General features: G+C 36.6%; 1 protein-coding gene across 3 annotated transcripts in view; it reads left to right on the forward strand.

Annotated features, from left to right (window-relative positions):
• LOC122844971 (vacuole membrane protein 1-like) overlaps positions 1-23,485 on the forward strand; it is an 85,850-nt gene that overhangs the window by 41,554 nt on the left and 20,811 nt on the right. For all 3 annotated transcript variants that reach the window (XM_044140887.1, XM_044140888.1, XM_044140886.1), the window contains exons 8-10: positions 2,421-2,501; positions 2,689-2,805; positions 7,373-7,434. In XM_044140887.1, coding sequence (XP_043996822.1) covers positions 2,421-2,501; positions 2,689-2,805; positions 7,373-7,434 — 260 coding nt within the window. The remainder of the gene's footprint in view (positions 1-2,420; positions 2,502-2,688; positions 2,806-7,372; positions 7,435-23,485) is intronic.

Here is a 23,485-nt window from a genome sequence, read left to right on the forward strand (position 1 = left end):
AAAATCTTTTACTTTGTACAGATGAAAATATCCTTCACAGAGATTTGAAAGGATTAAATCAGATGTACAGTTCTTTAAATGTACGTTATCGTAGAAAATCTGAATTTAATCATTTAAATTTCTTAATTTTTCTGTTTATTTTTATTTTCTTTAAGAACAAAATCGACCTAAAGCTTTAAAACTTTTATGTTCAGTTTTTTACATTCCAGTTCTCGTCTGGGTAAAATGAAGGAAATTAAGCAGAAAAAAAAGACATTTTCATCTTTTATAAAGTACATTAAAATATGTTTCTAAATAAAATATTGTTTATTTTTAAAAATTAAATATAATTAGCAAAATAATCAGTTTGATATCTCTTAAGAAAACCCCAAAAATCTTAATAAAAAGTTGAATCTGATGCACATTTTTCTTTACTGTTAAATCTCTGTTTTTGCTTGTTCAAAAAAAAATAAATTTTCACATAACATTCAGGTCTGAACAATCGGAAGATTTGTTTTAAACATTTTTGAAAACAAAATGTTTCGAACTGCATTTAGCAAAAATATTTTATTAATCAGCAAAATCTGCATTTCAGTGGAATAAAAATCTTCAGTTTAACAATAAGAAATCCATTCTGCCCTGAAGTAATTGTTTTCTCTTTACCTTCATATTGAAAGAAGCATCCAAAAATCTGAGATTTCGCAGATGCGGCGCTGCCTGGCACTCACAGTTTTCCCAGAAAACAAAACAAAACAACATCAACAATTTAAATCCAAACAGGTTATATCTTCTCTTCCGGGAAAATTCTGGATAAATCTGTCATTGGAGTGAAAAGAGGCCTTTTTTATTCTGTCAGGAGCGATGGAGCAACAGCAGCGGAAAAGTCCTGGATTTCTGAGTCACAGGAATGACACAAGACTGCTGTCTTTCTCTCACGTCACCACTTAAAACAATTAATAAGGCACCAACATTGAGTTACAGACATGCAAAAACCAGCTAAATGTTTCTGCAGGCTATGAAAAATGTGGAGAAATATTTTTTTCTGTGATTTATTTAGAGGAGGAGACAGGTGAATCACAGCATTTTAATCCAAACTTTAACATTTTTAAAGCTGCAGGATGGCTCTAACTTTAGTTCAGAAACAAGTTTCGTCTTAAAATTCTCTTCTTGATAAATGTTTACGGTAAATATAATTATTTAATATCACAAGAGTTGGTTTCGCAGCATCAATACTTTCTCTGCAACATACACTCTTCTGTACCACTCGTTTTTTTTGTTGCTTGTATTTGTATAAAAGTGCATTAACTAGACAGATTTAGATTTATATATTTTTTAAAATCTATATTTGAATGCTAATTATTAAGATTTTATTTTTTTGTAAAATAAAATCCTAAAACTTCAGGGAAAAACCCTGAGGCTCAGATTTGGTGTTGCAGAATCTCTTAAAAGCATATTTAAAGTCCTAAATAATATGTTCTACTGAATATCTAATTTTTTATATTTCTTTTTTTGGTGCTCAAATTAAGACATTTGTTGCAAACTCGTTCACAGGAGGAGCAAGAATCTCCCGATGTTGCTGCTTTTCCTTTGCACGTAGTTTGAGTGAAAGGATTTAAAGCATAAATATTTCTTTCATGTTCCAGCTGATTTTGATAGTAAAGGGTTTTTTTAGATTCCAAAACAAGACGCCAGTGTGCGAATAAAAATAAAAACAACTTAATGCCGTGAAACGCTCGCACTGAGCGATGATGGAAAAACCCTAAAATTTTATTTTTATATCCCCCTAATTTCTAAAAACGCATTTTAAAAAAAAGAGAGAAAAAAAGGCAGAAATCCTGCAAAAGAGGAATTAAAAAGCAACACTGCAGATTTGTTCACATAAATCTGTTTATTGCTCTGCTACCTAGTGTATAATTTACACGCTTTATGCCTGGATTGCCCAGTAAGTTGGACAAATTTCTGTTTTTAGTTTGGTTCTGTTTTCACTGTGATATGTTTGGAAGAGGTTGAGTAATAAAACTCGGAGACGATATTTTATGTGACAAGAATGAAACACCTTGCCGCGTCATTTCAGGGGAAGAGGAAGAAATATTTAATTCCAACTTTCTGGGCAACAGAGGGTCAAAAAAAATGATGAAACAACATAACTGTTGGTTAATGAGGCTTACAGCAGCTGGATGAACAACAATGGTTCAAACTTATTTTCTGTTGAACAGAGTTTTTTTGGGAATATCACATCAAACATGCAAACAGTTTGAAAAGTTACGCTTTTTTTTCTTTAATCTCCGGCTGATGTGGATCAAATTGTGAAACACAAAGCAAGATTTTGTTAACCTATTCCCTGAAGAAAAATCTTTCCGTTTTATAAATTGAACAAATAATGTGATCTAAAATCCTAACACTCCTTTCTTAGATTTTAATTTTAATTTTTTATTTTTCAGGATTTTGGATCCCGAACCAAAGTAGCCATCCAGAAGCTCATCCAGAAGGTCGGCTTCTTTGGGATTTTAGCCTGCGCCTCTGTGAGTAAAAAAAAAAATAATAATAATAATTCCCCTTTCTCTGGCACAATTACACACGCTCTGTTTTAATCAGTGGAACACAGAAACGAAGCAAATCTAGCAAACAGAAATACTTCACTCTCAGTTGTTTTATTTCTTGTGCAGAACTGAAACAATTAGTCTAAAGTCACACCTTCTCATCCCTCAGATCCCGAACCCGTTGTTCGACCTGGCCGGATTAACATGCGGACATTTTCTGGTCCCCTTCTGGACGTTTTTTGGTGCAACGCTGATTGGAAAGGCTGTGATCAAAATGCACATTCAGGTGAGCTTCTCCGTCTCTCCTGTAACTCCTCTAAAACAAGCTTCTGGCATATCTTCTTTTGGACTATTTCCTGTCTTTTATTTGTATTTAAATATATATATATATATATATATATATATATATATATATATATATATATATATATATATATATATATGTATGTATATATATATATATATATATATGTGTATATATATGTATATGTATATGTATATGTATATGTATATGTATATATATATGTGTCTAAGTATATATATGTATATGTATATATATATATGTGTATATGTATATATATATATATATGTATATGTATATATATATAAATATATATATGTCCTTCATATGGTTCTTTAACAGACAGCTGTGTTATGCAATGACTCACTCTCAGGCTCTGCATCTTTGCACTAGCAGCTGCTCACAGGGAGGCCATTTTGTGAAGCAGAGGCAGAGCTGTCAACCATTTTGTAGCTGCAGCAGCAGCAGACCCTGCGCACTGTAGAGCAGAGAACTCACAGGAAAGTCTCCCAAAGCTGACTAAGAAACTGCAGTTGGGAATTTTGGCATTACTAATGTTTCATCTAATCCTGGAAAATCCTCAATTTGCGTCCAGGAATTTGCAGTATGTCCGTGATTAGCGTCAGGAGCTTAGCGTTTTGTTTTCTAAGCAGACTCGGGGAATGCGCTCGTGGTGACGCACAGGAGGGGTTAAGCACAGGCACGCAGCGTCGTCCCTCACCAAATTTAGTTTAACAAAAATAAAGAAAAGAAAAAGAGGTGCAAATTTGCAGCAAGCACAGCTTACGGCAGATAAACGTGGCCTGCTGGTGGGAGGTGATGGAGAAAGAGAAGGAAAGAGGGACAGATGGGGTGAGGGGATCGCGGGGGTGGAGGGAGGAGATGCATGTGGGGAAAGCACAATCACACATACAGGACCAGATTTCACCCAGGGGTCCCTGGGCCCCCACCACCCCACTGGTAGAGGTGTGTCCTTCTCTGTCTCTTGGAAAGAAAGACTCGTCCCGGCTCTCCTGCATGCCTGGGGGCCCGGTCTGTCGTGTAGCTGCTCGGTCTAATTTACTTCAAATTCAACTTTTGCTTCCAATGAGAACTGATCAGTCATTTACAGTGTGGGCAGAAAAGGAAAAAAAAAAAAAAAAAACTACAGCAGAGCAGGTGACGCGCTCACTTCTAGGCCAAGAGGAAACAAAAGGGGATTTTGAGACTTTTTGTGTGTGTGTGTGTGTGTGTGTGTTTCTGTATCGTACGTTTGAGCTTCGTACCTGTGCTCCAGGTGTGTCCACACCTGTCTCCAAAGACTAAGGGTTTTTTTTTTTTTTTTTAAATTTGGCACTACTCCCGTCTTTTGTTGCTCTAAATGCTTGCCGCTGAATGACTAACGTCACCAGCTTTGTGACGCGGCGGGTCACTTGAGGATCAGTGGTGATGTCACTGAAGTGCAGACTTTGGACCCCTGGGACGGGTGATTGTTCCTGAGAGCACAAACTGCCGGGTGTGGCAGAGACAGAAGGAAAAGATGCTACACTTCCACTATTCTTACTTGTTGTGTATATATGTGAGGTCAGAGCTGCTGGAACATGTCGAAAACAGCCAGGAGTTGATATCACCTGGTTAGATGGGGTGTGTGTGTGTGTGTGTGTTTTGTTGACATTATCAGTTAGCAGAATGTAGCGAGTCAAGACAATGTCATCACTTTCCAGGCAGACCAATTCTGGGGATCTTAGTCAGCTTTCCTGCCATCTTGCTGTCTCTTCCTCCTTCCTTTGGTCTTAGATGATGGATCGTGTGTCAGCGCTCGTCGGAGCCGCTGGTACACTACAAGGAAAGCCAAAATCAGTTCCTTTAATCAAGGGAATTACTGTATTTCTACACTGTGAAAACAACCCGTTAGAATTTAGTCAGTTGACTTTGTTTTAAAAAACAATTATGTGTTTAATTTAGATTAATTTGATCGGGGGTTTTAAGTAGAACTAGTGTGAGTTTAGCACTTATTCAACAGACTTAGTCAAGTTTTAGAATCGTGCATCACGTGATTTAAACGCTCCAGGAAACGAGTTAATTGAGATTAATTAATTAGCAATCAATTAATTGCTAACTAGAGAATACAAACTCAAAAGAGGACATTTGGTGAAAAAAAACAAAAAATTAGTGATTTGGTCAAGACTAGCATTTTGTATTTAAAAGAAACCTCCTTTGTCTGTAAATATCTTCAACCCAGAAGTTTTCTAGCAGCAGTTCAGCTTCCGTATTTTATTCTGTAAAATAAAAAAATAAAAAAGTCTCCTATTAAGCACCTTTTGTTATCTAATCGGTCAGTCGGTTACTCATCATATCAACCCTGCACTGTATTTATTAATTAATTATTGTAAGTCGAGCAGAAAGGGCCAAGCTTTTCACATGTCGTTAAAAATTTGCTACAAATAATCACGAAAACTAAAATAATGCTGTTATTGCATTTTAGGCAATAAAATGCTTATTTTCTTACTTAAAATGAATTTATATATGTGTTATTTGCATGTCTTAATGCATTTCTAATGTCCTATAAAATAGGCTAAAATGGTTAAATAAAAAAAAATCAACAGAATGTGCATTGATTAATTGTCAGACTAATTGATTAGTAGAATAATCGTTTGTTTCAGCCCTAACAAAATTATGAACACCGTCTTTATTTCTACCCTGAAATCATCTGTCTTGTCCTCCATGTTTAAGAAAAAATAACAGTCATAAACATTTAAACATTTCCCCTTTCACAGCAAACACGTCCGCGCATCATCTTTTAAATCCTAGTCAAATTGAGTTTAAACAAAATAATTTTCCCTGCCAACATCTAACACCCCTGACATTACTCTTTGTAGTGCGAGGAAGCCCAATAAATGACAATAAGTAACAGTAATTGTTTTATGTAGAAAATGTGTTCTCCTCGGTTCTGTTTGACCTACGGCCTCACACAGAAGCTGAACAGCCACACAAAAAGAGCGGGACAAGCAAACGACAATACATGGAGGACCTGGACTACATGCTGCATAAGCTGGGAGCGAACACTAAAACAAAGAACTGATCAAAGCGCCCTGGCACATGAAATTAAAATGACGTGTAGCGTGGTCATTGGTACCGAGCTCGCTGCCGTGGTTACCATACTTCTGCTTATTCACCTGCATCGCACTGTGTCGACTTTATCTGAGCTCAGCAATTTTGAATTCTAGATATTTATTATTCTCCTTCGCTGGGAGTTATTAAGACAAACTATCTGGCCAGTTTTTAGAGTTAACAAACATAATTAGATCACTCAAAATGTATTTGCCTATAATTGCCATTGATCTTGAGTTGCACACGCGCTTGTGAGAAATGCAAGAGCTCTGGTTCAAATATAAGCCGTTTTTATAGCCTCTGGCTACTCAACATACAAGATTATTTATCTGATATGTCCTGTTTGGGCAACATTGTATTTTCCTTGAACTTGACAAGAGTGAGTGAAATTTGACATGTTTATTTATATATATATATATATATATATATATATATATATATACAATATATATATATATATATATATATATATATATATATATATATATATATATATATATATATATATATATATATATATATATATATAGAATTGTTCTAAAAACATCAACCAAACAAGTTTTTCAATGTAGTTTATGTAAAGATGCAATTAAAAGCAGAAATTCTGTAAAATCACCTTTAGTCTCCTCTAAAAATGCATATTTTCTAATTTCCCTAAAAATAAAGGAGAATAATAGTGATATTGCTGCCACTGAAGGATTCAATCTTTTTTTTTTTCATGTGTTGGGGGACAATCACTATGAAAGTTTTCACTTTCTCTAAACTTTTACATTCACTAAAAATAAGCAGACCAAAGTTGAACGTTTCTTAGCTTGGGCATTAATATAAAAATGTTAGTTTATTTTCTGGCACTATGTTCTAATAAATGCCCATAAAGGAGCAAAAACTAAAATAAGTAGCAGTTATTGTGTGCATGTTCTAGAGCCCCTGGTCCCCCGACAAGCCACCAAGCACATTCGAGCCAAGATGGCCGCTGCGATCTCCAGTTGGTTCTTCTCCCCTGCTGTCTCAGTGACTAAGCAGCAATCAAGCCGGACAGGAACCGAATCCAGACCCCCCTCTGAAGCGGTGACACGTCACCTTTGATTCCTCCACTCCTCTGTCCTTGTGTTCCTTACACACACACACTCTTGAAGTTCTGCTGACAGCCTCTTTGAAACGCTGACCCAGTGCGTTGTGTCGGCGATGTGTCACGCAGCCAAGGCCTTTCATTTCTTGCCCTGCGTGACCAAATTTCTTGCCGGCTTTCACCAGAACCACTTCAGCCTAACAAGGCATGGGTTTGGGCATGATGATGCGACTCATGGTGGTGGTTGAGGGGTGATTGGGGGTGGATGAGCGGGGGGTGTTATTACCGGTCAAACTGTGATGCACACACAGCGCCTTGTTCAACACCTCAGCAGCGACCCTTATGTCTCAGTAACTGACTCGTTCCTTCTCTGTGTGCTTCTTTGTCATACAGAAACTGTTTGTGATCATCACCTTCAGCAAGCACATTGTGGAGCAGATGGTCTCTCTCATTGGGTGAGTAAGCCTGATTGTGTGCGTGTGTGTGTTTGCAATCCAGAAGCATCCCATGTGATGGGAGGCAATGTCAAATTAAAGTGTTGGAGCAGAGCTAGAAAGTCCAGGTGCCCCCTGGTTGGTCGCTCAGGTCATCAGTTGGTTGTTTCATGAACTCTTCTTGGTCTTTTAGAGATTTGTCACATTTTCTTTCCCTTTTGAGCTCTTGCTCCTCTCAGTTGGATGATTAATGACTTGGATTTTTCCACTGGATGACTATGAGCATGAACATGTCCTAGCTCCTCCGCAGGACAAGATGCTATTTCTCTTGTCTATCACCAAAAACACGCTGTCTTCTTCACCCCTCTTGTGCAACGTACTGCAGTCACGTGTCGTAGGTCAGACAGATCAAATTAAGAGGTGTGGAGAGCATCAGGTGAGAGGTGAGGACTGTTTTTGCAGCAGGGTTTTGTGAAGCATGTGAGTTTTTAAGAAAATAAACACATCTGCAGTGGAATGCTTGTGGAGGGAGATATGAACTTAATATGTTATCGCAATATTTTGTGGTACTATTGTGATTTTTATTATTATTACTTCTTCTTTTAGGTGAGCTGTATGGCTGTCACTGCATGACACAGCAATCAAAGCCCCACAAATACCAATAGTGCTCTTGAAAAATACTCCTACTTGCAATTCGCTTCTTTAGGACACCAGTCACCCAAAGAAAGGCGGTTTACATCGCCAGTCTGCACACAATAACTATATTTAATCATATTTTTAAGTTTCTTGGTACTTATATTTTCTCTCATTTAAAAAGCTCATTTAACAATCCCAACAATATAGACAGTTTTGAAGGGGTTTAAGCATCATTAATTGGAATTTATCACAGCAATAATTAAAGTAAATCTTATTATGACAAGAAATGTATCATAATAAATGATAAACGATACAATACACCAGTAGGATTTGCTATATTAGTGGGTATTGTCTATATTTTCTCTTTTCTTCCAGAAGAGACCATTAGTTCTTTAGTTCAAGTCTATTTTCTGCTATTTCTGATTACTTTTAATTTTGCCAATAATTTTTGTCAACATAATTTCACCTTAGTGACCTGATAGTTAATCTTTCACTTTCATCTACTTTCTCAGCATTTTATTCCCAAAACCCACAGGAATGGTCCAATATGAATAATATATATATATATATATATATATATATATATATATATATATATATATATATATATATATATATATATATATATATATATATATATATATATATATATATAAATATGTGCTTTCAGTCATATTTCTCGTTTTCACTTTAGTAATATGTATTAATAAAGTGTAAAACCTGAAAGTGACCATAGGAAAAAATGTAAACAGTTAAAATGTCACAAAAAAAAAAGTCTGCCGGGAAATTCAGCATATCTCTGTGAAATAAGTCTCACTGTTACTTATTTATGGTTGAAAAAAATGTGGAAGAGGAGTAAATATTGATCCGTCTCTGTATTTTTGTTAATTTGGGCCTTGTGAGAACCCCAGAGGGTTTTGTCTGTCACTGTTTTCTCAGCTGAACGTCTGTTTTCAGTAAAGTGGGCTGTTTAATTTCGCTTGACCAGTTGGTCCTGTTGGATTTTTTCCAGATTACTCAGAGATGTGGAAAAGCGCATGAAGACGCTCTGTTTGATAACTAGCAGCAAACAGACAAGTCATAGATGATCTGGCGGGATGATGCTGCTGGAAACAGCATCCACAGCACCACTTCCCAAAGGAGTTGGTGTGTAAAAGAAGCTGAAGCGGATTTGTGGCTGGGTGTGCTGGCAGATGGACACCATTTTTGTCCATGTAGAGATGTCATGGGAAACTACCCTGGACACACCTGCTGCTAGTGGGAGTGCTGCTTGTTACACACAGATGATCATAGAAATTCACATACTTTAAACTCTTACAATCTTACAACACACTTAGTCCTATTCACAACTCTGCAGTGTTGAAATCGGAGGAGAAGATTGCATCAGTTTGGGTTTTTTTTTTTTGCCACGTTGGGGTTTCTTTTTCACAGTAAAATGAAATATTTTGAAAAAGAATATATATGGCTATATTTAGCCCTATTAAATAATATCTAATTTTATTTAAGCATATTATTTTATCTCAATTTACTAAGTGAAATATTAATTTCTCACAGAATTCAATCTTCATTTCTTGTTTCTGTTAATTCTGAGGATTTTTTTCCTCCCTACAGTAAATAAAGTCATAACCTTTAAGATTATTATGTTACAGTAGATACATAAAATGAACTGGATACATAAAATGCTATTAAGAAAAATTCAGAAATATGGACTCAGTGAAAAGCATGTCTAATACCTGCTTAAAGGTATTTATTTTCAAAAGCTACATTGAATCTGACAAACGAGCCACATAGAAATACGTGTTCTGCTTTACTGAAAATGTTTGCAGGGATTTAAGCGCATCTAATTTTTTATTTTTTATTTTTGGGTCGAAGGAAACTGTGCTTCTGCCAACTTCTACTTTTTCCTATTGATAGCTGAAGATCGGTTCACCCAAGCTTTAAGAGGAAAAGCTCTTGGATGGATAGAGTATTTCTGTGCTGTGCTCTCCGGCTGTCACGGTTCAGTGGGCTGCAGAGTGTGTGCAGCAGTTGATTGGTTATTGACAGGTTTCAGTCTTACTCACTCTGCTGGAAGTTTCCCCCTTTTTTCTACAACTTGTCAACCGTCGTCTTCCTTCCCCAAGAACGTCTTTCCGCCTTCACCCCTGCTTCTCTATAAGACACTCTCGCTTTCAGTCATATTTCGCCTTATGAATGAGTGACAGCCTCACCGCTTGATACCTCTTTTTTTTTTTTTTTGAGCTGGCATACCACGGTCATAACCGTAAAGATGCTCGAAGTCACCTTGATGGTTACAGAAAGCACCTGCTCTTGTCCTCCCCCCCTCTCTGCTCCTTGCGCACACGCAGACACACACTGGACACCCGGTGTGTGTAGCTGTTTCACCTCTCCATTGTTGATAAAAATGCAAATTCTTGTATCCTCTTTCCTTCTCACCTCAGCCACAAATGGGTTTTTACCCTTCGTTGTTTCATGTTGTACGTAAATGTGGGGACACAGCAAAGGCTGAGATAGAATAACACTCTGTGAGACTCAAGCTAAAACTGTGCAAAAAATTCACAACTGTGAAAACATTTTTTTTTTTCTTTGAAAGGAGGATATTTTTGTTTATTTATTTATTATTTGCTGGCTTTGGATTCAGTCTCTTCAGTCGTGGAGGACGGTGTTTGTCAGTTCCTGAAGTCGCTTTGCTTGGACTTTAGTTCTGGTGATCTCATTCTCACATGACACGGAGCAATACTTCACTTTATAAATAAAAGTCCTCCTTTTCTCTTTGCCTTTTAGGTGAACTCCCTGGCACACACACACACACACACGCACACACACACCTTCAGAGAACACAGAGTTCAGAGCTGTACATTCTGACGGTGTTAGACAAGATTGGACTGAAAAATGATTTAAAACATTTTTAGCACAAACTGAAAGCCTTCTCAACACAGCACAATTATTTTCTGCACACATTATTATTATTATTTTTTCTTTATGATTCTCATTTTGTGTGTGTGTCCTTGAATAATTTATTGTACTCAGTGACTTTTTCAGGGTCCAGTGAGTTTCGGTCTGAATGAGAATTTTGTTGAATTAAACCTTTTTGGTGATTCCCCTCATTCATACTAATTCGGTTTCTCGCAGTTTGTTTTCTCCTTTTTCTGGACTTATGAGTGTTTGGAATTGCTTTGTTTGATTGGTCTTATATTTCTTTGGGTAAATGTGAAAGTTGTGATCAAATCGGATTAAAAGTGTGATTCTTCAAAAGTAAAGATAGATTGGGTGCGCAGAAATATCAGCGAAGTTTTCTTCCTTTCTTTCTCTTGATTGTTGTTGAATGTTTCCAAGCATTATTCCGTTTTTTCGCTTTGATTTGTTTTGGCAACACACAATATTTCTAAACAGTTCCTCATGTTGGTAATGTCCTCTGACTTATTTTCACAGCCTCGTTTTCATCTGTGAAAGTTTTCTGTCATTAGTAAATACTTTTAAATAGAAGATAAAGTTTTTATTGTCTTAAATGATGCCACTAAATTTCAGGTTCACTAAAAATGTCCTAAAAGATGCAAAAACAAAAATAAATATATTTATTTTATTCATCGCTTCTTGCGGGACACCTGATGTATTTTTTGTTTTTGTTTTTTTGATGTGAAGCTCAGCTATATGCTCTCTACTTTTTATTGTTCATCTAAAATGTAATGACTCACATTTACGCTATGCAACTCTCACTGTTTTGATGTTCAGTCAGAAGGAGATAACGCCGAAAAATAAGTCACATACCTTGACAATTACTCAATTAAATAAACTGCTGTGCTTTTTCTTGGGAACTGCGAGTTCTTAGTTCTTCGTAAATACTTTGGAGAGATTTGTGCCTCCCAGGCAGACAGCTCACCGTCCCCTTCGACATGCAAAGCATTTACAGCTAAATATGTTAGTGTTTAAGCAGCGGCAGGATGATGATGATAACGGCGGGACGACTTTGAACTCTTACAGAGACACAATAACCGCCCCCTCTCAATTGCCTTTTGGGCTGATTGCTAAAGCTGATATTGAGGTCGGGATGCGGCGTGGTGTCTGATCCGACTTGCTAACATCCTGGGACTAATGTGCAGACGTCTCCTCTTCCAGCGTGTCCAGTCGATGTTTTAATTCAGGACAAGATTCTGCAAGCTATGACTGATCAAAGAGGCTGAAACAATGCGTGCGCTTCTTGCTTTTGTGATCAAACAATAAAACAATTTCATTGCTTTTTTTTTTTTTTTTTTTTTAGTCCACAATGTGGATTATTTTTCTTAAAAACAAATCAAAATAGAAAGCGGTAATAGCCATGTTGCATGATGGCGCACATCCTCAAAGTATTACTTTGCTAAAATCATCTTTTGGTTTAATTACAACAATCAGTCTGCTTTCACATGGGTTTTCGACATGTTGCATCTTGACGGGGCAATACTTGCTCACACTGCCTTACAAAAGTTCTGCAAAGCTGTTAGATTGTGAGGACATCTCTTGTCCACAGCCCTCTCATAACGCCACCAAGTTTCATAAGGCAGGTCAAAATCTAGACTTGAACAACAAAAGTTATAAAGGATAAATTTATGCACATAACAAATATTGCTTACAAAGTTTAAAGAACATTCTGAAAATCATAAAACTATGTGACGCAAAAAAAAATAGTTGAACTAAAGTCCTCTCAGGCAGAAGAGGGTAAGACGTGGGCATGGTAGTGTTGCTCAAAAGTTTAACTTTATTCAAATGAATTAGTTTTAACCTTTACATTTAAATATTTGTGAAGAGGATTATGAAACTGATCAATTCAGAAATGCTTCGAAAGGCTTTGTGTGCTTTGCTTCAAATGAAATCTCTTTTTATCTTCAGATTTCTAATTACATCTTGAAGGTTTTGGTTTAAAAATGATATCAAAGCCTTTTATAAATCCAACCACCTTGGCAAAAAAAAAACAGACTTCCATCTCAAGAACTAACTTTAACATCATTGTTATAAAACAAGACATATATTAGGAGTTGTCTGTCATTCAGGTGCCAATAATATTTCATAATTTAATAATAAAAAGTATCCTATGAACAGATTAAGTAAATATTGAATGACAAAATAGAAATGAAACAAAAAAAGTAGGATCAAATTAGGCAATAAAACTTTTATTATTTTTAATTTTTAAATAATACCTGGTGAAAGATAAAACAGTGTTGGTCAAAACTGTTTAGCTTAAAATGAGGCATCTTGTGCAGGGAGCTGTGAGCCCACAGCATGATGCTGCCATCCCCAGTGTTTGAACATGTGGATGTTATTCTTTTGTTGATGTTGTTTTGGAACCAAGCTTACTTTTTGGAAACTATTCAGCAGAATACAGTTTTTTTATGTTTATTTTTTACACATTTTAGAAGATCCTTTACGATAACGCCGGAAGTCCTTTATGACGACCTCGTGTTCAGTTTAGCTTTTTTTGTTTTTACTGACAAATAAAATCTATTTTCCTCTTCAACTTTTTTTTACCAGATGCTGTATTTGAGCCATAAACAAAAACAACATGCCTTCGCCAAAGGAAACTAACCCCATAGCATGATGCTGCCACTTCAACAACCACCGTTGAGTATGGTACTCCTGTGGGGATGAAGTGTTTTGCTCCTAAATCATCACTGCGAAATGCAGCCCTAAAGTTCAACTTCAGACTTTTTTGGATTTTCTAATCAAATAACTGAGGACATCCTGAAGGTCTTGTGAAGCTGACCACTCCGAATGCACTTCAGAGAGTTGGCAGTGGATCACGGCTCCCCTTCATGCAACACAAGAGCAACAGATTTATCTTTTTCTCTCTGTGCCTACTCCTCCCTGCCCTCCTTTCTCTTCTTTCAGCCCAGGCTTCGTCAGCCAGCAAGTTGATGACATAAAGCAGGAAAGACTGAAAAGTCATCCAGCGCATGCAGGACTGGAGCAGGGAGCGTTCCGGTGTTTGGCATGTCGTCTCAGTCCTGTCGTTTGATCTGGAGCGAGACGCTGCGCTGAGGCTGAGCTACTCGCTCGTTATTTGTGCCAGATTTTCCAGCCTTCACTTTGAGAAAAGCTACAGTGATGAGGGCCGTCGGATGGAAGTGTTTGGGATTCAGACTTGTTTACATCAACTCACTAACTGTTGGGGGAGAGCCGCAGGATATGGCTTAAAAATAAAATGAAGTTTTTCGGGTATTTATTTTTCATAACATAGCCGATTTCCTTTTTTTAAAATTTTTTTTATATATATATATTTATTAGGTTTTCAGAATATAACATACTTAAATCATATATATACACATATACACGCAGACTTACATATCCATGCATATACAGTATGTAAAAAAATCCTGTGCTGATTTCTGATTTAAATCAACGTGTTTTTTTTTTTTGTTTTTTTTTTTTGCTTTCTTCTCTAAAATAGAAATTACGAGTGACAGAAAATATTTTCAAAAAGTGGCCTTTATTTCCATCACCTTTCTTTGACTTGTACGGAGAAGTACTGCGGCCTGGTTGCCAGAATGTTTATTTCATTCTGAGGATACAGTTGAATATTAGCAGAATAAATTAATCTTCAAAAACCAAAAATTTGATTCGTCGATAAAATCAATTTGATCACCCAGTCCTTGAAGGGACGGACATGAGTTCCTACAAATGTTGCAGAGAGAGAGAAAAAAATCTAACTGAAATATTATAACTAATCACGACAATAGTTTCATCTCCTCAGTCATCCATCATATTGATTGATTGATTGATTGATCTCCACATCGTGCATAAAACTTGATAAATCCACCATGCATGTGTCATGGGAGGGCGTCGCTCTGTCATACTCTGGTGGCGAAAGCAGAAAGAGAGAATCCAGACCAGCATGGACTGATGTGTTGAGCCAGGATGGACCTGTTGCCATGTGAGTGTGTCTCCAAGGCAGGAATCCGTTACCGGGACACTGGGCCGCCGGGTTGCTGCTCCTGCAGCACCAGGCTGTCCGCTTCAGGAGGTCCGAGGAGGCAGCTCTTGTTACTGCGTGAGGAGGTTCGCTAGTGTGAACTATCATAGCAGAGGTGGGCACCAGTGATGAGCTGCGAATCTTTGCACGGCAGTTCCAAGTCGAGGCCAAATCCACGTCTTTAATTATAAGTTTAAACAAGTTAAAACAAGTTGTCTTTTTAGCCTTTTTGGATCCCAAAAGAACTGCTGTGAGTTTCCATCGTCTTCCTTCAGCACCAAAAAAAGGCTTTTACCTGGAACATTGTTTTGTTTTATTAAAACAATCTGTAACAAAATGGTAAGACTTTTATCCCCAAGAAGTAAGAGCTCAATGCTTTACTGAAGTGGTAGTTTTTAATGCAAACGTTGCTTTTTTTAGTTTCTTTGTTAGAAATCTGTCAGAATTACAAAATAAAGCAATAAAATCTCTCCGTACAACATGTTTCATACGCTGTCACACCTGTGCAAAATGAAAAGATCTATAAAAATGCAAAGTTAAAACATCCACACAAAACTTTAATCTTTAAACTTAGTTTAGTTCCTAACACCTTAACTGTAACAAGAGCTTTAAAAGTGAGTAATCCTACAACCTGAGGCCTAAACACATAGAAACTACCTTTTAAAATGGGTCTATTTAGTATCTTTCTATTACTTAATTCATCTAAAAGTCTGATTTTCCTACATTTACAGTTAAATACAATTGATATGCATGTCACATTTATAATAAAAAACACTTTCAAGAAATTTTACCAATAGAAACGGATTCTTTTCCTTCTGGGGTTATTCTCATTACTGACATCACAAGCATTCTGAATATTTGATTTCTAAATGCGTACAAATAAAAGGACTTTGTTTTTTGTTTCTATTTTTTCCTCCAATTTTCCATCTATATACTGATAACCCCAACAGATTTAGATCCAGCGTAATCCTTTAATTTTGTTTCTTCTGATTGGGAGGAATAATAACTATTTTGAGTGACCCAAACAGATTTCTGACTTGAATCTGATGGGGATCCTGTGGAGGGATCTGAAGATTAGGGTGATCCCCTACGAGGCCTTCCAACCTGAAAGAGTTAAGACTGAAATTTGGAGGATTTAGATTTCAAATTATCAACCTAGAGGTGGGGAAAAAAGGACAAATCTCTTTACATTTAAAAAGAACTAAGTAAAAATAGTAAAAAAAAAAGAGAAATTTATCCATGTGAATTTACACATTATTTATGAACACCGTGGGGAAAAAATATTTATACACGTAAGAAAGGTTGTGTAAAAAAATGTTACATGGTGTTACAACAATCAAACCTTCAGCTTTTTTCTTCCACTCGTATTTTGATGATATGTCTTTGAGGCTGGAAAGCCTCCGTTCCATCACCCTAATCTCAGCTACCTCTACAGATTCTCCATTAGTTTCAACAGAGTCACTCTAAAATGTTTCTTCCAATTTGAAGAAACATTTTGGTAATTCAATGATTTCTTTCAACCTAAATCTGAGGGAGATGTTTATAAAATGCTAAAATTTAAACAGGTGGAAATTAATACATAACAAAAATATCTTTTATTTGTAAGCATTTTGAAATAGAATATTCTGTGTTTCCGATGTCAGTAATGAGCTGTAAAGGAATACAAACAGATCTCATTTTAGTCATGAGTGCAGCTCCAGAAGGAACGAGCTCTGCCTCAGTTTGCACCATTTATTTAGAGCGTTTTAAATAGAGCTTCCATGTAACATGCGTAGAAATTAGATTCAACAGCAGTATGTATTATTTCAGAGTTTGTCTTGTCTTAACACCTCTAAAACAGGCTGGACAGCAAAAGGTTTGCTACATGAAGCCTTTAACTCACACAGACATGATCTAAAAGTTTTATCTGTTCACTCAGAGGAAAATGTAGCAGACAGACAATCTGTATAACTTTATAGAGTGAATTCAGGGAACACAATGCCGCACTTTAAACCACTTCAGCTTTTGAAATCGTTGAAAAACTTTTAGAACGTGCCTAATTTGTTCTTAAAGCCAATGTTTGTGCGCTGCGGTTCATCTCAGATGAAGCTAACCAAAGCATGACACCAAACCCGATGACACATGTAGCACGCACATCTACGCCTGTAGACGATTCTGAGCAATTTAGCTGAAACGCTTAATCGGATAAAACGATTATTGAAATAATCGGCAACTAATTTAGTAATCAATTAATTATCAACTGGGTTATTCAGAATCTAAAGAATGCCATTTGCTGAAGGAATAATATACTCAAAGCAGTAAACAGGCCAAAACTCTACAAAATATATACTTTGTATTTAAGATAAAAAAAAAAACAAACAAAAAAAATGTTTTGTCTGAATATGTTCTACCCAGAACTCCTCAAGTGGCAGTTTTAGCTAAATCTGATTCAATTTCTGTTAAGAAAATTCTCCTATTATTATTCTCCAGTTGTTACTAATTCAAAAATGAATCAACAAATTAGTCCTACACTGTTGATGTTAAGTCAAACAGAACGGCGGCGCTTTCCACAGATGCATCTTTTGCTACAAATGATCAAGCACACACTAAAGAAATGCCATGTTGCTGCATGTTAGACAGTAAAATGTGCATTTTTTTAATCTATAAAAGGAATTTAATTAATTTGTCTATGTGTTTCTAATATTTTATAAAAAGGCTCAAATTAAAAATCTACAAGGTGTGCCAATTCTTTTTTCCGATTAATCGAGTAATCAATAGAATAATAACTAAAATAATCAGTTGATGCAGCCCTTCTGAATACATAGCGGTCCGGGGGACTCTTGAACAGTAAGTTCAAGAAACTTACTGTTTCTAATTTATTTTTAAGTGTGCTGAAAAGAAAACGTTGATCGATTATTTGAACCGTCTGATTGACGCAGGAGAACAAAACCCTTTCTCTCTCTCTTTTTTTTGTCTTTTTTTTTATGGCGACAATGATTCATTTTGAACGGATAACAAAAGCTGAAGTCTCAAATCGTCCTGCAGCTGCTTCATCTCATCCTGAGGAGCTAAACTAATGTGACGTGCGATGATAGTGAGGTACAGTTGCAGAAAGTGTTTGATGAAAACGGTTCTTGTAGGTGATTTCAGTTATTTTTCTTATCTTTAGTGCAGCTTTTGATCAGCAGTGGGACGTGACCTCATTCTGGTCTTCTCTTGTTTTTAGAAGGGACCCTGCAGACCGTTGGGAGTAGGTGTAGACTCTTTGATTTAGCACATGAACTGAATCATTGCACAGTTTTTATATTAGGTGCAATTTAAATGTTGAGGTCAGAGACCAAAGTTCACGGAAAGTAATGAGTGGATCATTCAACTTATGTTGCACGTTGCTTTTTTAATGCCTTCCATTACAAAATTATTTGTGCTTCTTAAACCAAGAACTCCTCAAATCTAAATGAAACGATCTATTAAGATTTGATAAACATTGTAAGCTCTTACACATTCTTTAAGGCTCACTCGTTCAACTTGTCATTTTGTTCTTCTGCAAATAGATAAGAAAAATTATTTTTGTAACTGAAATTGGCACGCTTAGAAGGTAAACCAGGAGAAAGTGACTTAAATCTAAAGAAGAAAATATATTTTTAATCACAAGCTGTAGAAGACGTTTGTGGTTAATTTTATCTTCTTTTAGCTTGCCTCTCATTTCCTGTTTTCTATTATACTCATGTATAAATGTATAAGTAGAGAAGTGAAATTCTGTACTTATGCAAATCACACTGTTCTGGGTATTCACACTGGTTCTATTATTTGTGTACACGTACTGAACTGGTGGTGTGTGAGGGGAGAAAGAAAACGTCTGTTACAGCTTGTTTCCACTGACATATTCACCCATCTTAGACACACACACACACGCGCGCACACGCACACACACACACACACACGCACACACTCCTGGCTCATATGGAAACAAGGTTTGTATAGTTTCAAAGTGAATGTGTGGCTGTCTTCACTAGAAGCAACTGGGAGATCTAAAAATCACCTACCATGAAGGGATTTTTTTTTTTTTGGCTTTCTCTCCTTCCCCACATTTACCTGGGGCAATTAGTTGTCTTAATCAGTCAGTTTCTTTTTCTTTTATAGAAAAACCTATAACTGAAAAATGTATATATACACGCTTACTCTCCTGTTTTCATGAGTAAAGTCTTCCTGCTCGTTAAGTCTGCAGAAATGGAGAAATTTTGTCACTGAAAAGCGCTCTGACAAAGATGGCATTGATCATTCCTTCCACTGCTAACCAAAACTCCTCCAATAAGATGATGAACATGACAGTCGCAGCGTTAGAGGGCCTCGGCTGCCTGCAGCAGACTCTGTTATGCCGTCATTATGTTTAATGCAGGGATCAGCAGGGTGTCCGTTTTCCCATCATATCCACTTCCGCTTCTGATTAGACGTCTGTCCTACTAAATGAAATTCGCTCAGATCCACAAATGTTACGTGACATTTTGAACAACAAAATAAAACAACTTACAATTGCTTACAAATATCTTCTCTTGGAAATTTTTCGTTTCTAAAGAGCCACCACTTTCTTTCTTTTAGGTTTTAAAATAATACTTTATTTTGGTAGAAACTTTGGCAAAAAGAAAGAATGTTTCTTCTGTGGAATATTGATGTTTATCAAAAGATTTTGTGACAAAAATACCAAAAGAAGGGCATGGTTTCAAATCTAATCACTGATAAAACGAAGAACAGAACATTTCAAAGTTATTAAGAGCCACAGTGGGAAGTTCAAAGAATCACTGGTGACTCTGGAGCCACAGGCTGCAGACCCCTGCCTCAGTGGGACGTCTACCTGCGGGCCGAAGGGTCGAACGGCAGCCATTAAAGAAGATATTGCATGGGATGTATTTCCCGTGATAAAAACTCGACTGAGTGACAAACTGTTTATATCTGCTGCAAGAGATCACAATATATATTTTTTAAGTGTGCTGGAAGAATAAAACGGTAATTGTGCTTTCTGTGCATTTGGAGTGTTGGAATCACAGGAAGCACAAGAATCACGGAGGGCAGCTGGGATTAGTAAACAACATCAGGGACAAGACATGTTTGGTTGTTCTGGTTCTGACCTGGTATTTTTATGAAGCTGTACAAAGTACAAGCAAACATCTTTGAAGAGAAAATTTTATTTAAAACATAAAAGAGGGGACAAAAATACAATTAACAGATAAGTCTGATTCTGCCTAATGTAATGTCAATAGTGGAACTTGTGCAAGGATTTTTTTTTTCTTCCGGGAAGTACATCTTATGTTTATCAAAAGCTTGTTATAGCAGAAAATAAAATAAAAAAAAGTGACCACCACCATGACAAATAATTCAAAAATCTTCATTCCTAGATGGCCGACACTTTATGATGAGGGTCACTTTTATTTAGTTAATTGTTCAAGATGTTCGGATGTTATTCTGTGATCCGGAGGGGTCATACACTCTAGAAGGAGGTTTCTGCTGACAAATGGGTCAAACTGATGTCCAAGCAGTACAATTAAATTACAGCTTACAATTTGGTGTGATTCTCATTTTTACGGTTAGTTGTAAAATCAAATGCTCAGAGGGGGTTGGTTGTCCCGGTTATCAAAATGATTTAATTCAAGAACATTTTAAAATATATTTTTTAATTGGATACAGACCTTATAGAGTGCACTTCATATTTAAATTCTGCAATATATTATGCAAGGAGCAATAATTTGTGCAAAAAGCTGTGAATTATTGTGTTTGAACATTTCTGACCAGTAGCTAGAGTCAGTGAGACAAAAGAAATGAGTGTCAGAAAATACTGTAAGCTAGCTGCCACTTTGCTTTAGCCGCTAGCTGAAAAGCTAATTTGTGTCAAAGCTATTTGGCTTTTTAGTTTTAACAGTTTGTGATTTTTTAATTTTAAAAAATCAGCCTGAAAATGACTCACTGTAACCTCAGAATTGCACTGCAATATGTGGTGTGTCAGTAAAAAGCAAGATGACGACCAAGACCTGGTGGACGTTAGATTGGAGGAGTTGTAATGTTTTTGCAGGAAAATTCAGTATTTAGTTTATGTATTTGTTTTTGTAACATGGCTTCATTTTCATTCCCTCGCTTAGAACTAAAATTGTTACATTATTTTATATTATACAGATGCAAATACAGTTTAACTTGAAGGAGTGAAATTTAATTAGTGGCTACTTCACTGCACGCCTTTTTGAACATATAAAAGAAATTAAATATATAAGTCTGTCGTCCCTGAATTAGGTTGTGCTAGTTAATGAAACATATAAATTTTGCTATTATGTGACTAGACACATTTTAAATAAACGTAAATGTACAATTATTATAGGTGTAATAATTAATATGTTGTTTCAGCAGGAATAAGAGGAATTCTTATATGTTATAAATGAAAGCATCTAGCTCTTGTTAAACATTCATGTTATTTTTATGAGTAATTGCAGTATTTTGACTCAATATTATTCTACGCTGGGATTCTCATAATGATCCATACCTATCCTTGTATCGCTCTCTCTTTTTTTTTGTACACACAAGCTGCTCCCTCATCAGATGAGTCCTGCGAACGTTCAGGCCAAGTTTCCAGCAAATGATGAGCGGATGACAAATGACCTACATGTCGTTTTTAGATAACAGTATGACACTGATTCCTTTTTAGAACGGCTAATTTGTCAGGGGGAACACAACGTGACCTCAGACTCTTAATCAGCAGCGTCCAACAGAAAAACCCAAGATCCTCCGTAACGTCTCACTAGTCGCCATGATGTTGTGTGTGCGCGTGTGTTGGTGTGTGTTGTGGAGGCGAGTCACCCCAGACAGGACCTGACTCAGAAGGCAGCTGGGCAGACATCCGGGCCTTTCTCACTCCCAGCTTTGTATCAGTCACACCTCGGTGAAAACAGGCATATTGTTCCCCACCAGCATCTTCTCCTCTGAAAGAGCAAGTCACTCAGAGGGACCAGTGTTAAGTGTGAGCAGCATTGTTAAGATGTATGGAGGGAAGGACTCGGCTCCATCTTAGCGTAATATATAGTAAGAGGAGGCGTGGTTCTGTTTCTGAATATTTGACCGTATTTTTCAGATGTAATCTTGTTTAAATCTTGCTGCCGTTTTCATCTGTCCTGAGGCACCTCAATGCACACCGACATGCAGACACCCAGCACTTTCACTTTGCTTTTGCTTGCTGACTTTCTAACCACAACGTCCGCGGCGCGTAAACTCAGACTGCAGCTTCACTGTACGTTGAGCAGATGCGAAAGGAAATCAGCAGATGCTTGTGTTCCCATATTTTAACTGGGTTTTGGTTGTGTCTCGCTTCAACCGTCTTTACAAAATAATGGGTGCCTGATCTTGTTACCCATCTGTTGGCTCTGTTGTCGTCTGCTGAAGCTCTGACGTATGAAGCAGCAGGAGCAGTTGTGAGAGCAGAAGATATGGAGCATGTTGTGGCTTTTGCCAGGTACATTGTACTGTAACCCATGTGGTTATGTGAGCAGCATGCAGCAGTGTATGTGACATGCCTCATAGGCACAATACAGAGCCGCAGTGTACTGTATACTGAAGCAGCTCCACAGTTTCATGTTTGTGCTCATTGCAACAAAATATTCACACCCCTTCGTCTTTTTTCCTCTTTCTTTTCACATTACGGCACATTTAAGGTCAGACTTTCTACACAAACTCTGTGACAAGACTGGAAAAATCCTGTTCACAGTCACTCTCCAGCCTGTCTGACTGAGTTTCAGCTATTTTGCAAAAAGGATTTTTAGCTTTAACTGACACAAAGGCATGCCACACTTTTGAGATTTTAATTTGCAACAACAATAGCAAAAAAACAGAACACCATCTTTTCTGTCCCACTTCATATCAGGGCTGTAATGATAGTCCAGCGAAAGAAAACTAGTTACATGATCTTTTGAAAAAAAAATACTTTTTTGGATAAATTTCTACTATAGAAAATGTCTTTTTTGTTTTTTTACTATAGAACCATCATTTTATTTCTATTTTTAGGTTTTAATCAAAGAAAGATGCCACATCTTTGGCAGTAAAGTGGGTGGCTACACTTTCTTTCTTTGAGATTTGGAGAAATTATTTATGTATTTATACTACAGTACGTCTCTGTGTATCTCTGTGCGCTGTGAGCGCTTGCCCTATAAAGTTGATTGTGAAAAAGCAGCTTCCAACCTAATGACAAAAAAAAAAGACCTGAAAAATATTACTGCTTTGTTGGAGTCCTTTCTTTGTGTATATTTAAACCAATTATTCCAACAAAAAAATGTGAAAAGCGAGTAAAACTGGAATTTTAATTTTTTTATTTATATATATATATATATATATATATATATATATATATATATATATATATATATATAACAAATTAGTTGGTTCTTTATTACTTTTGCTAAAGTTATTAGAAGCCATCGTGGAAAGTCCAAAGAGCCACTTGCGAGCCTCGAGCCACAAGTGAGACCCCTGGTCTATATAAAAAAGATC

This window comes from Gambusia affinis, linkage group LG15, assembly GCF_019740435.1.
Source record: "Gambusia affinis linkage group LG15, SWU_Gaff_1.0, whole genome shotgun sequence".
NCBI classification, from domain to species: domain Eukaryota; kingdom Metazoa; phylum Chordata; class Actinopteri; order Cyprinodontiformes; family Poeciliidae; genus Gambusia; species Gambusia affinis.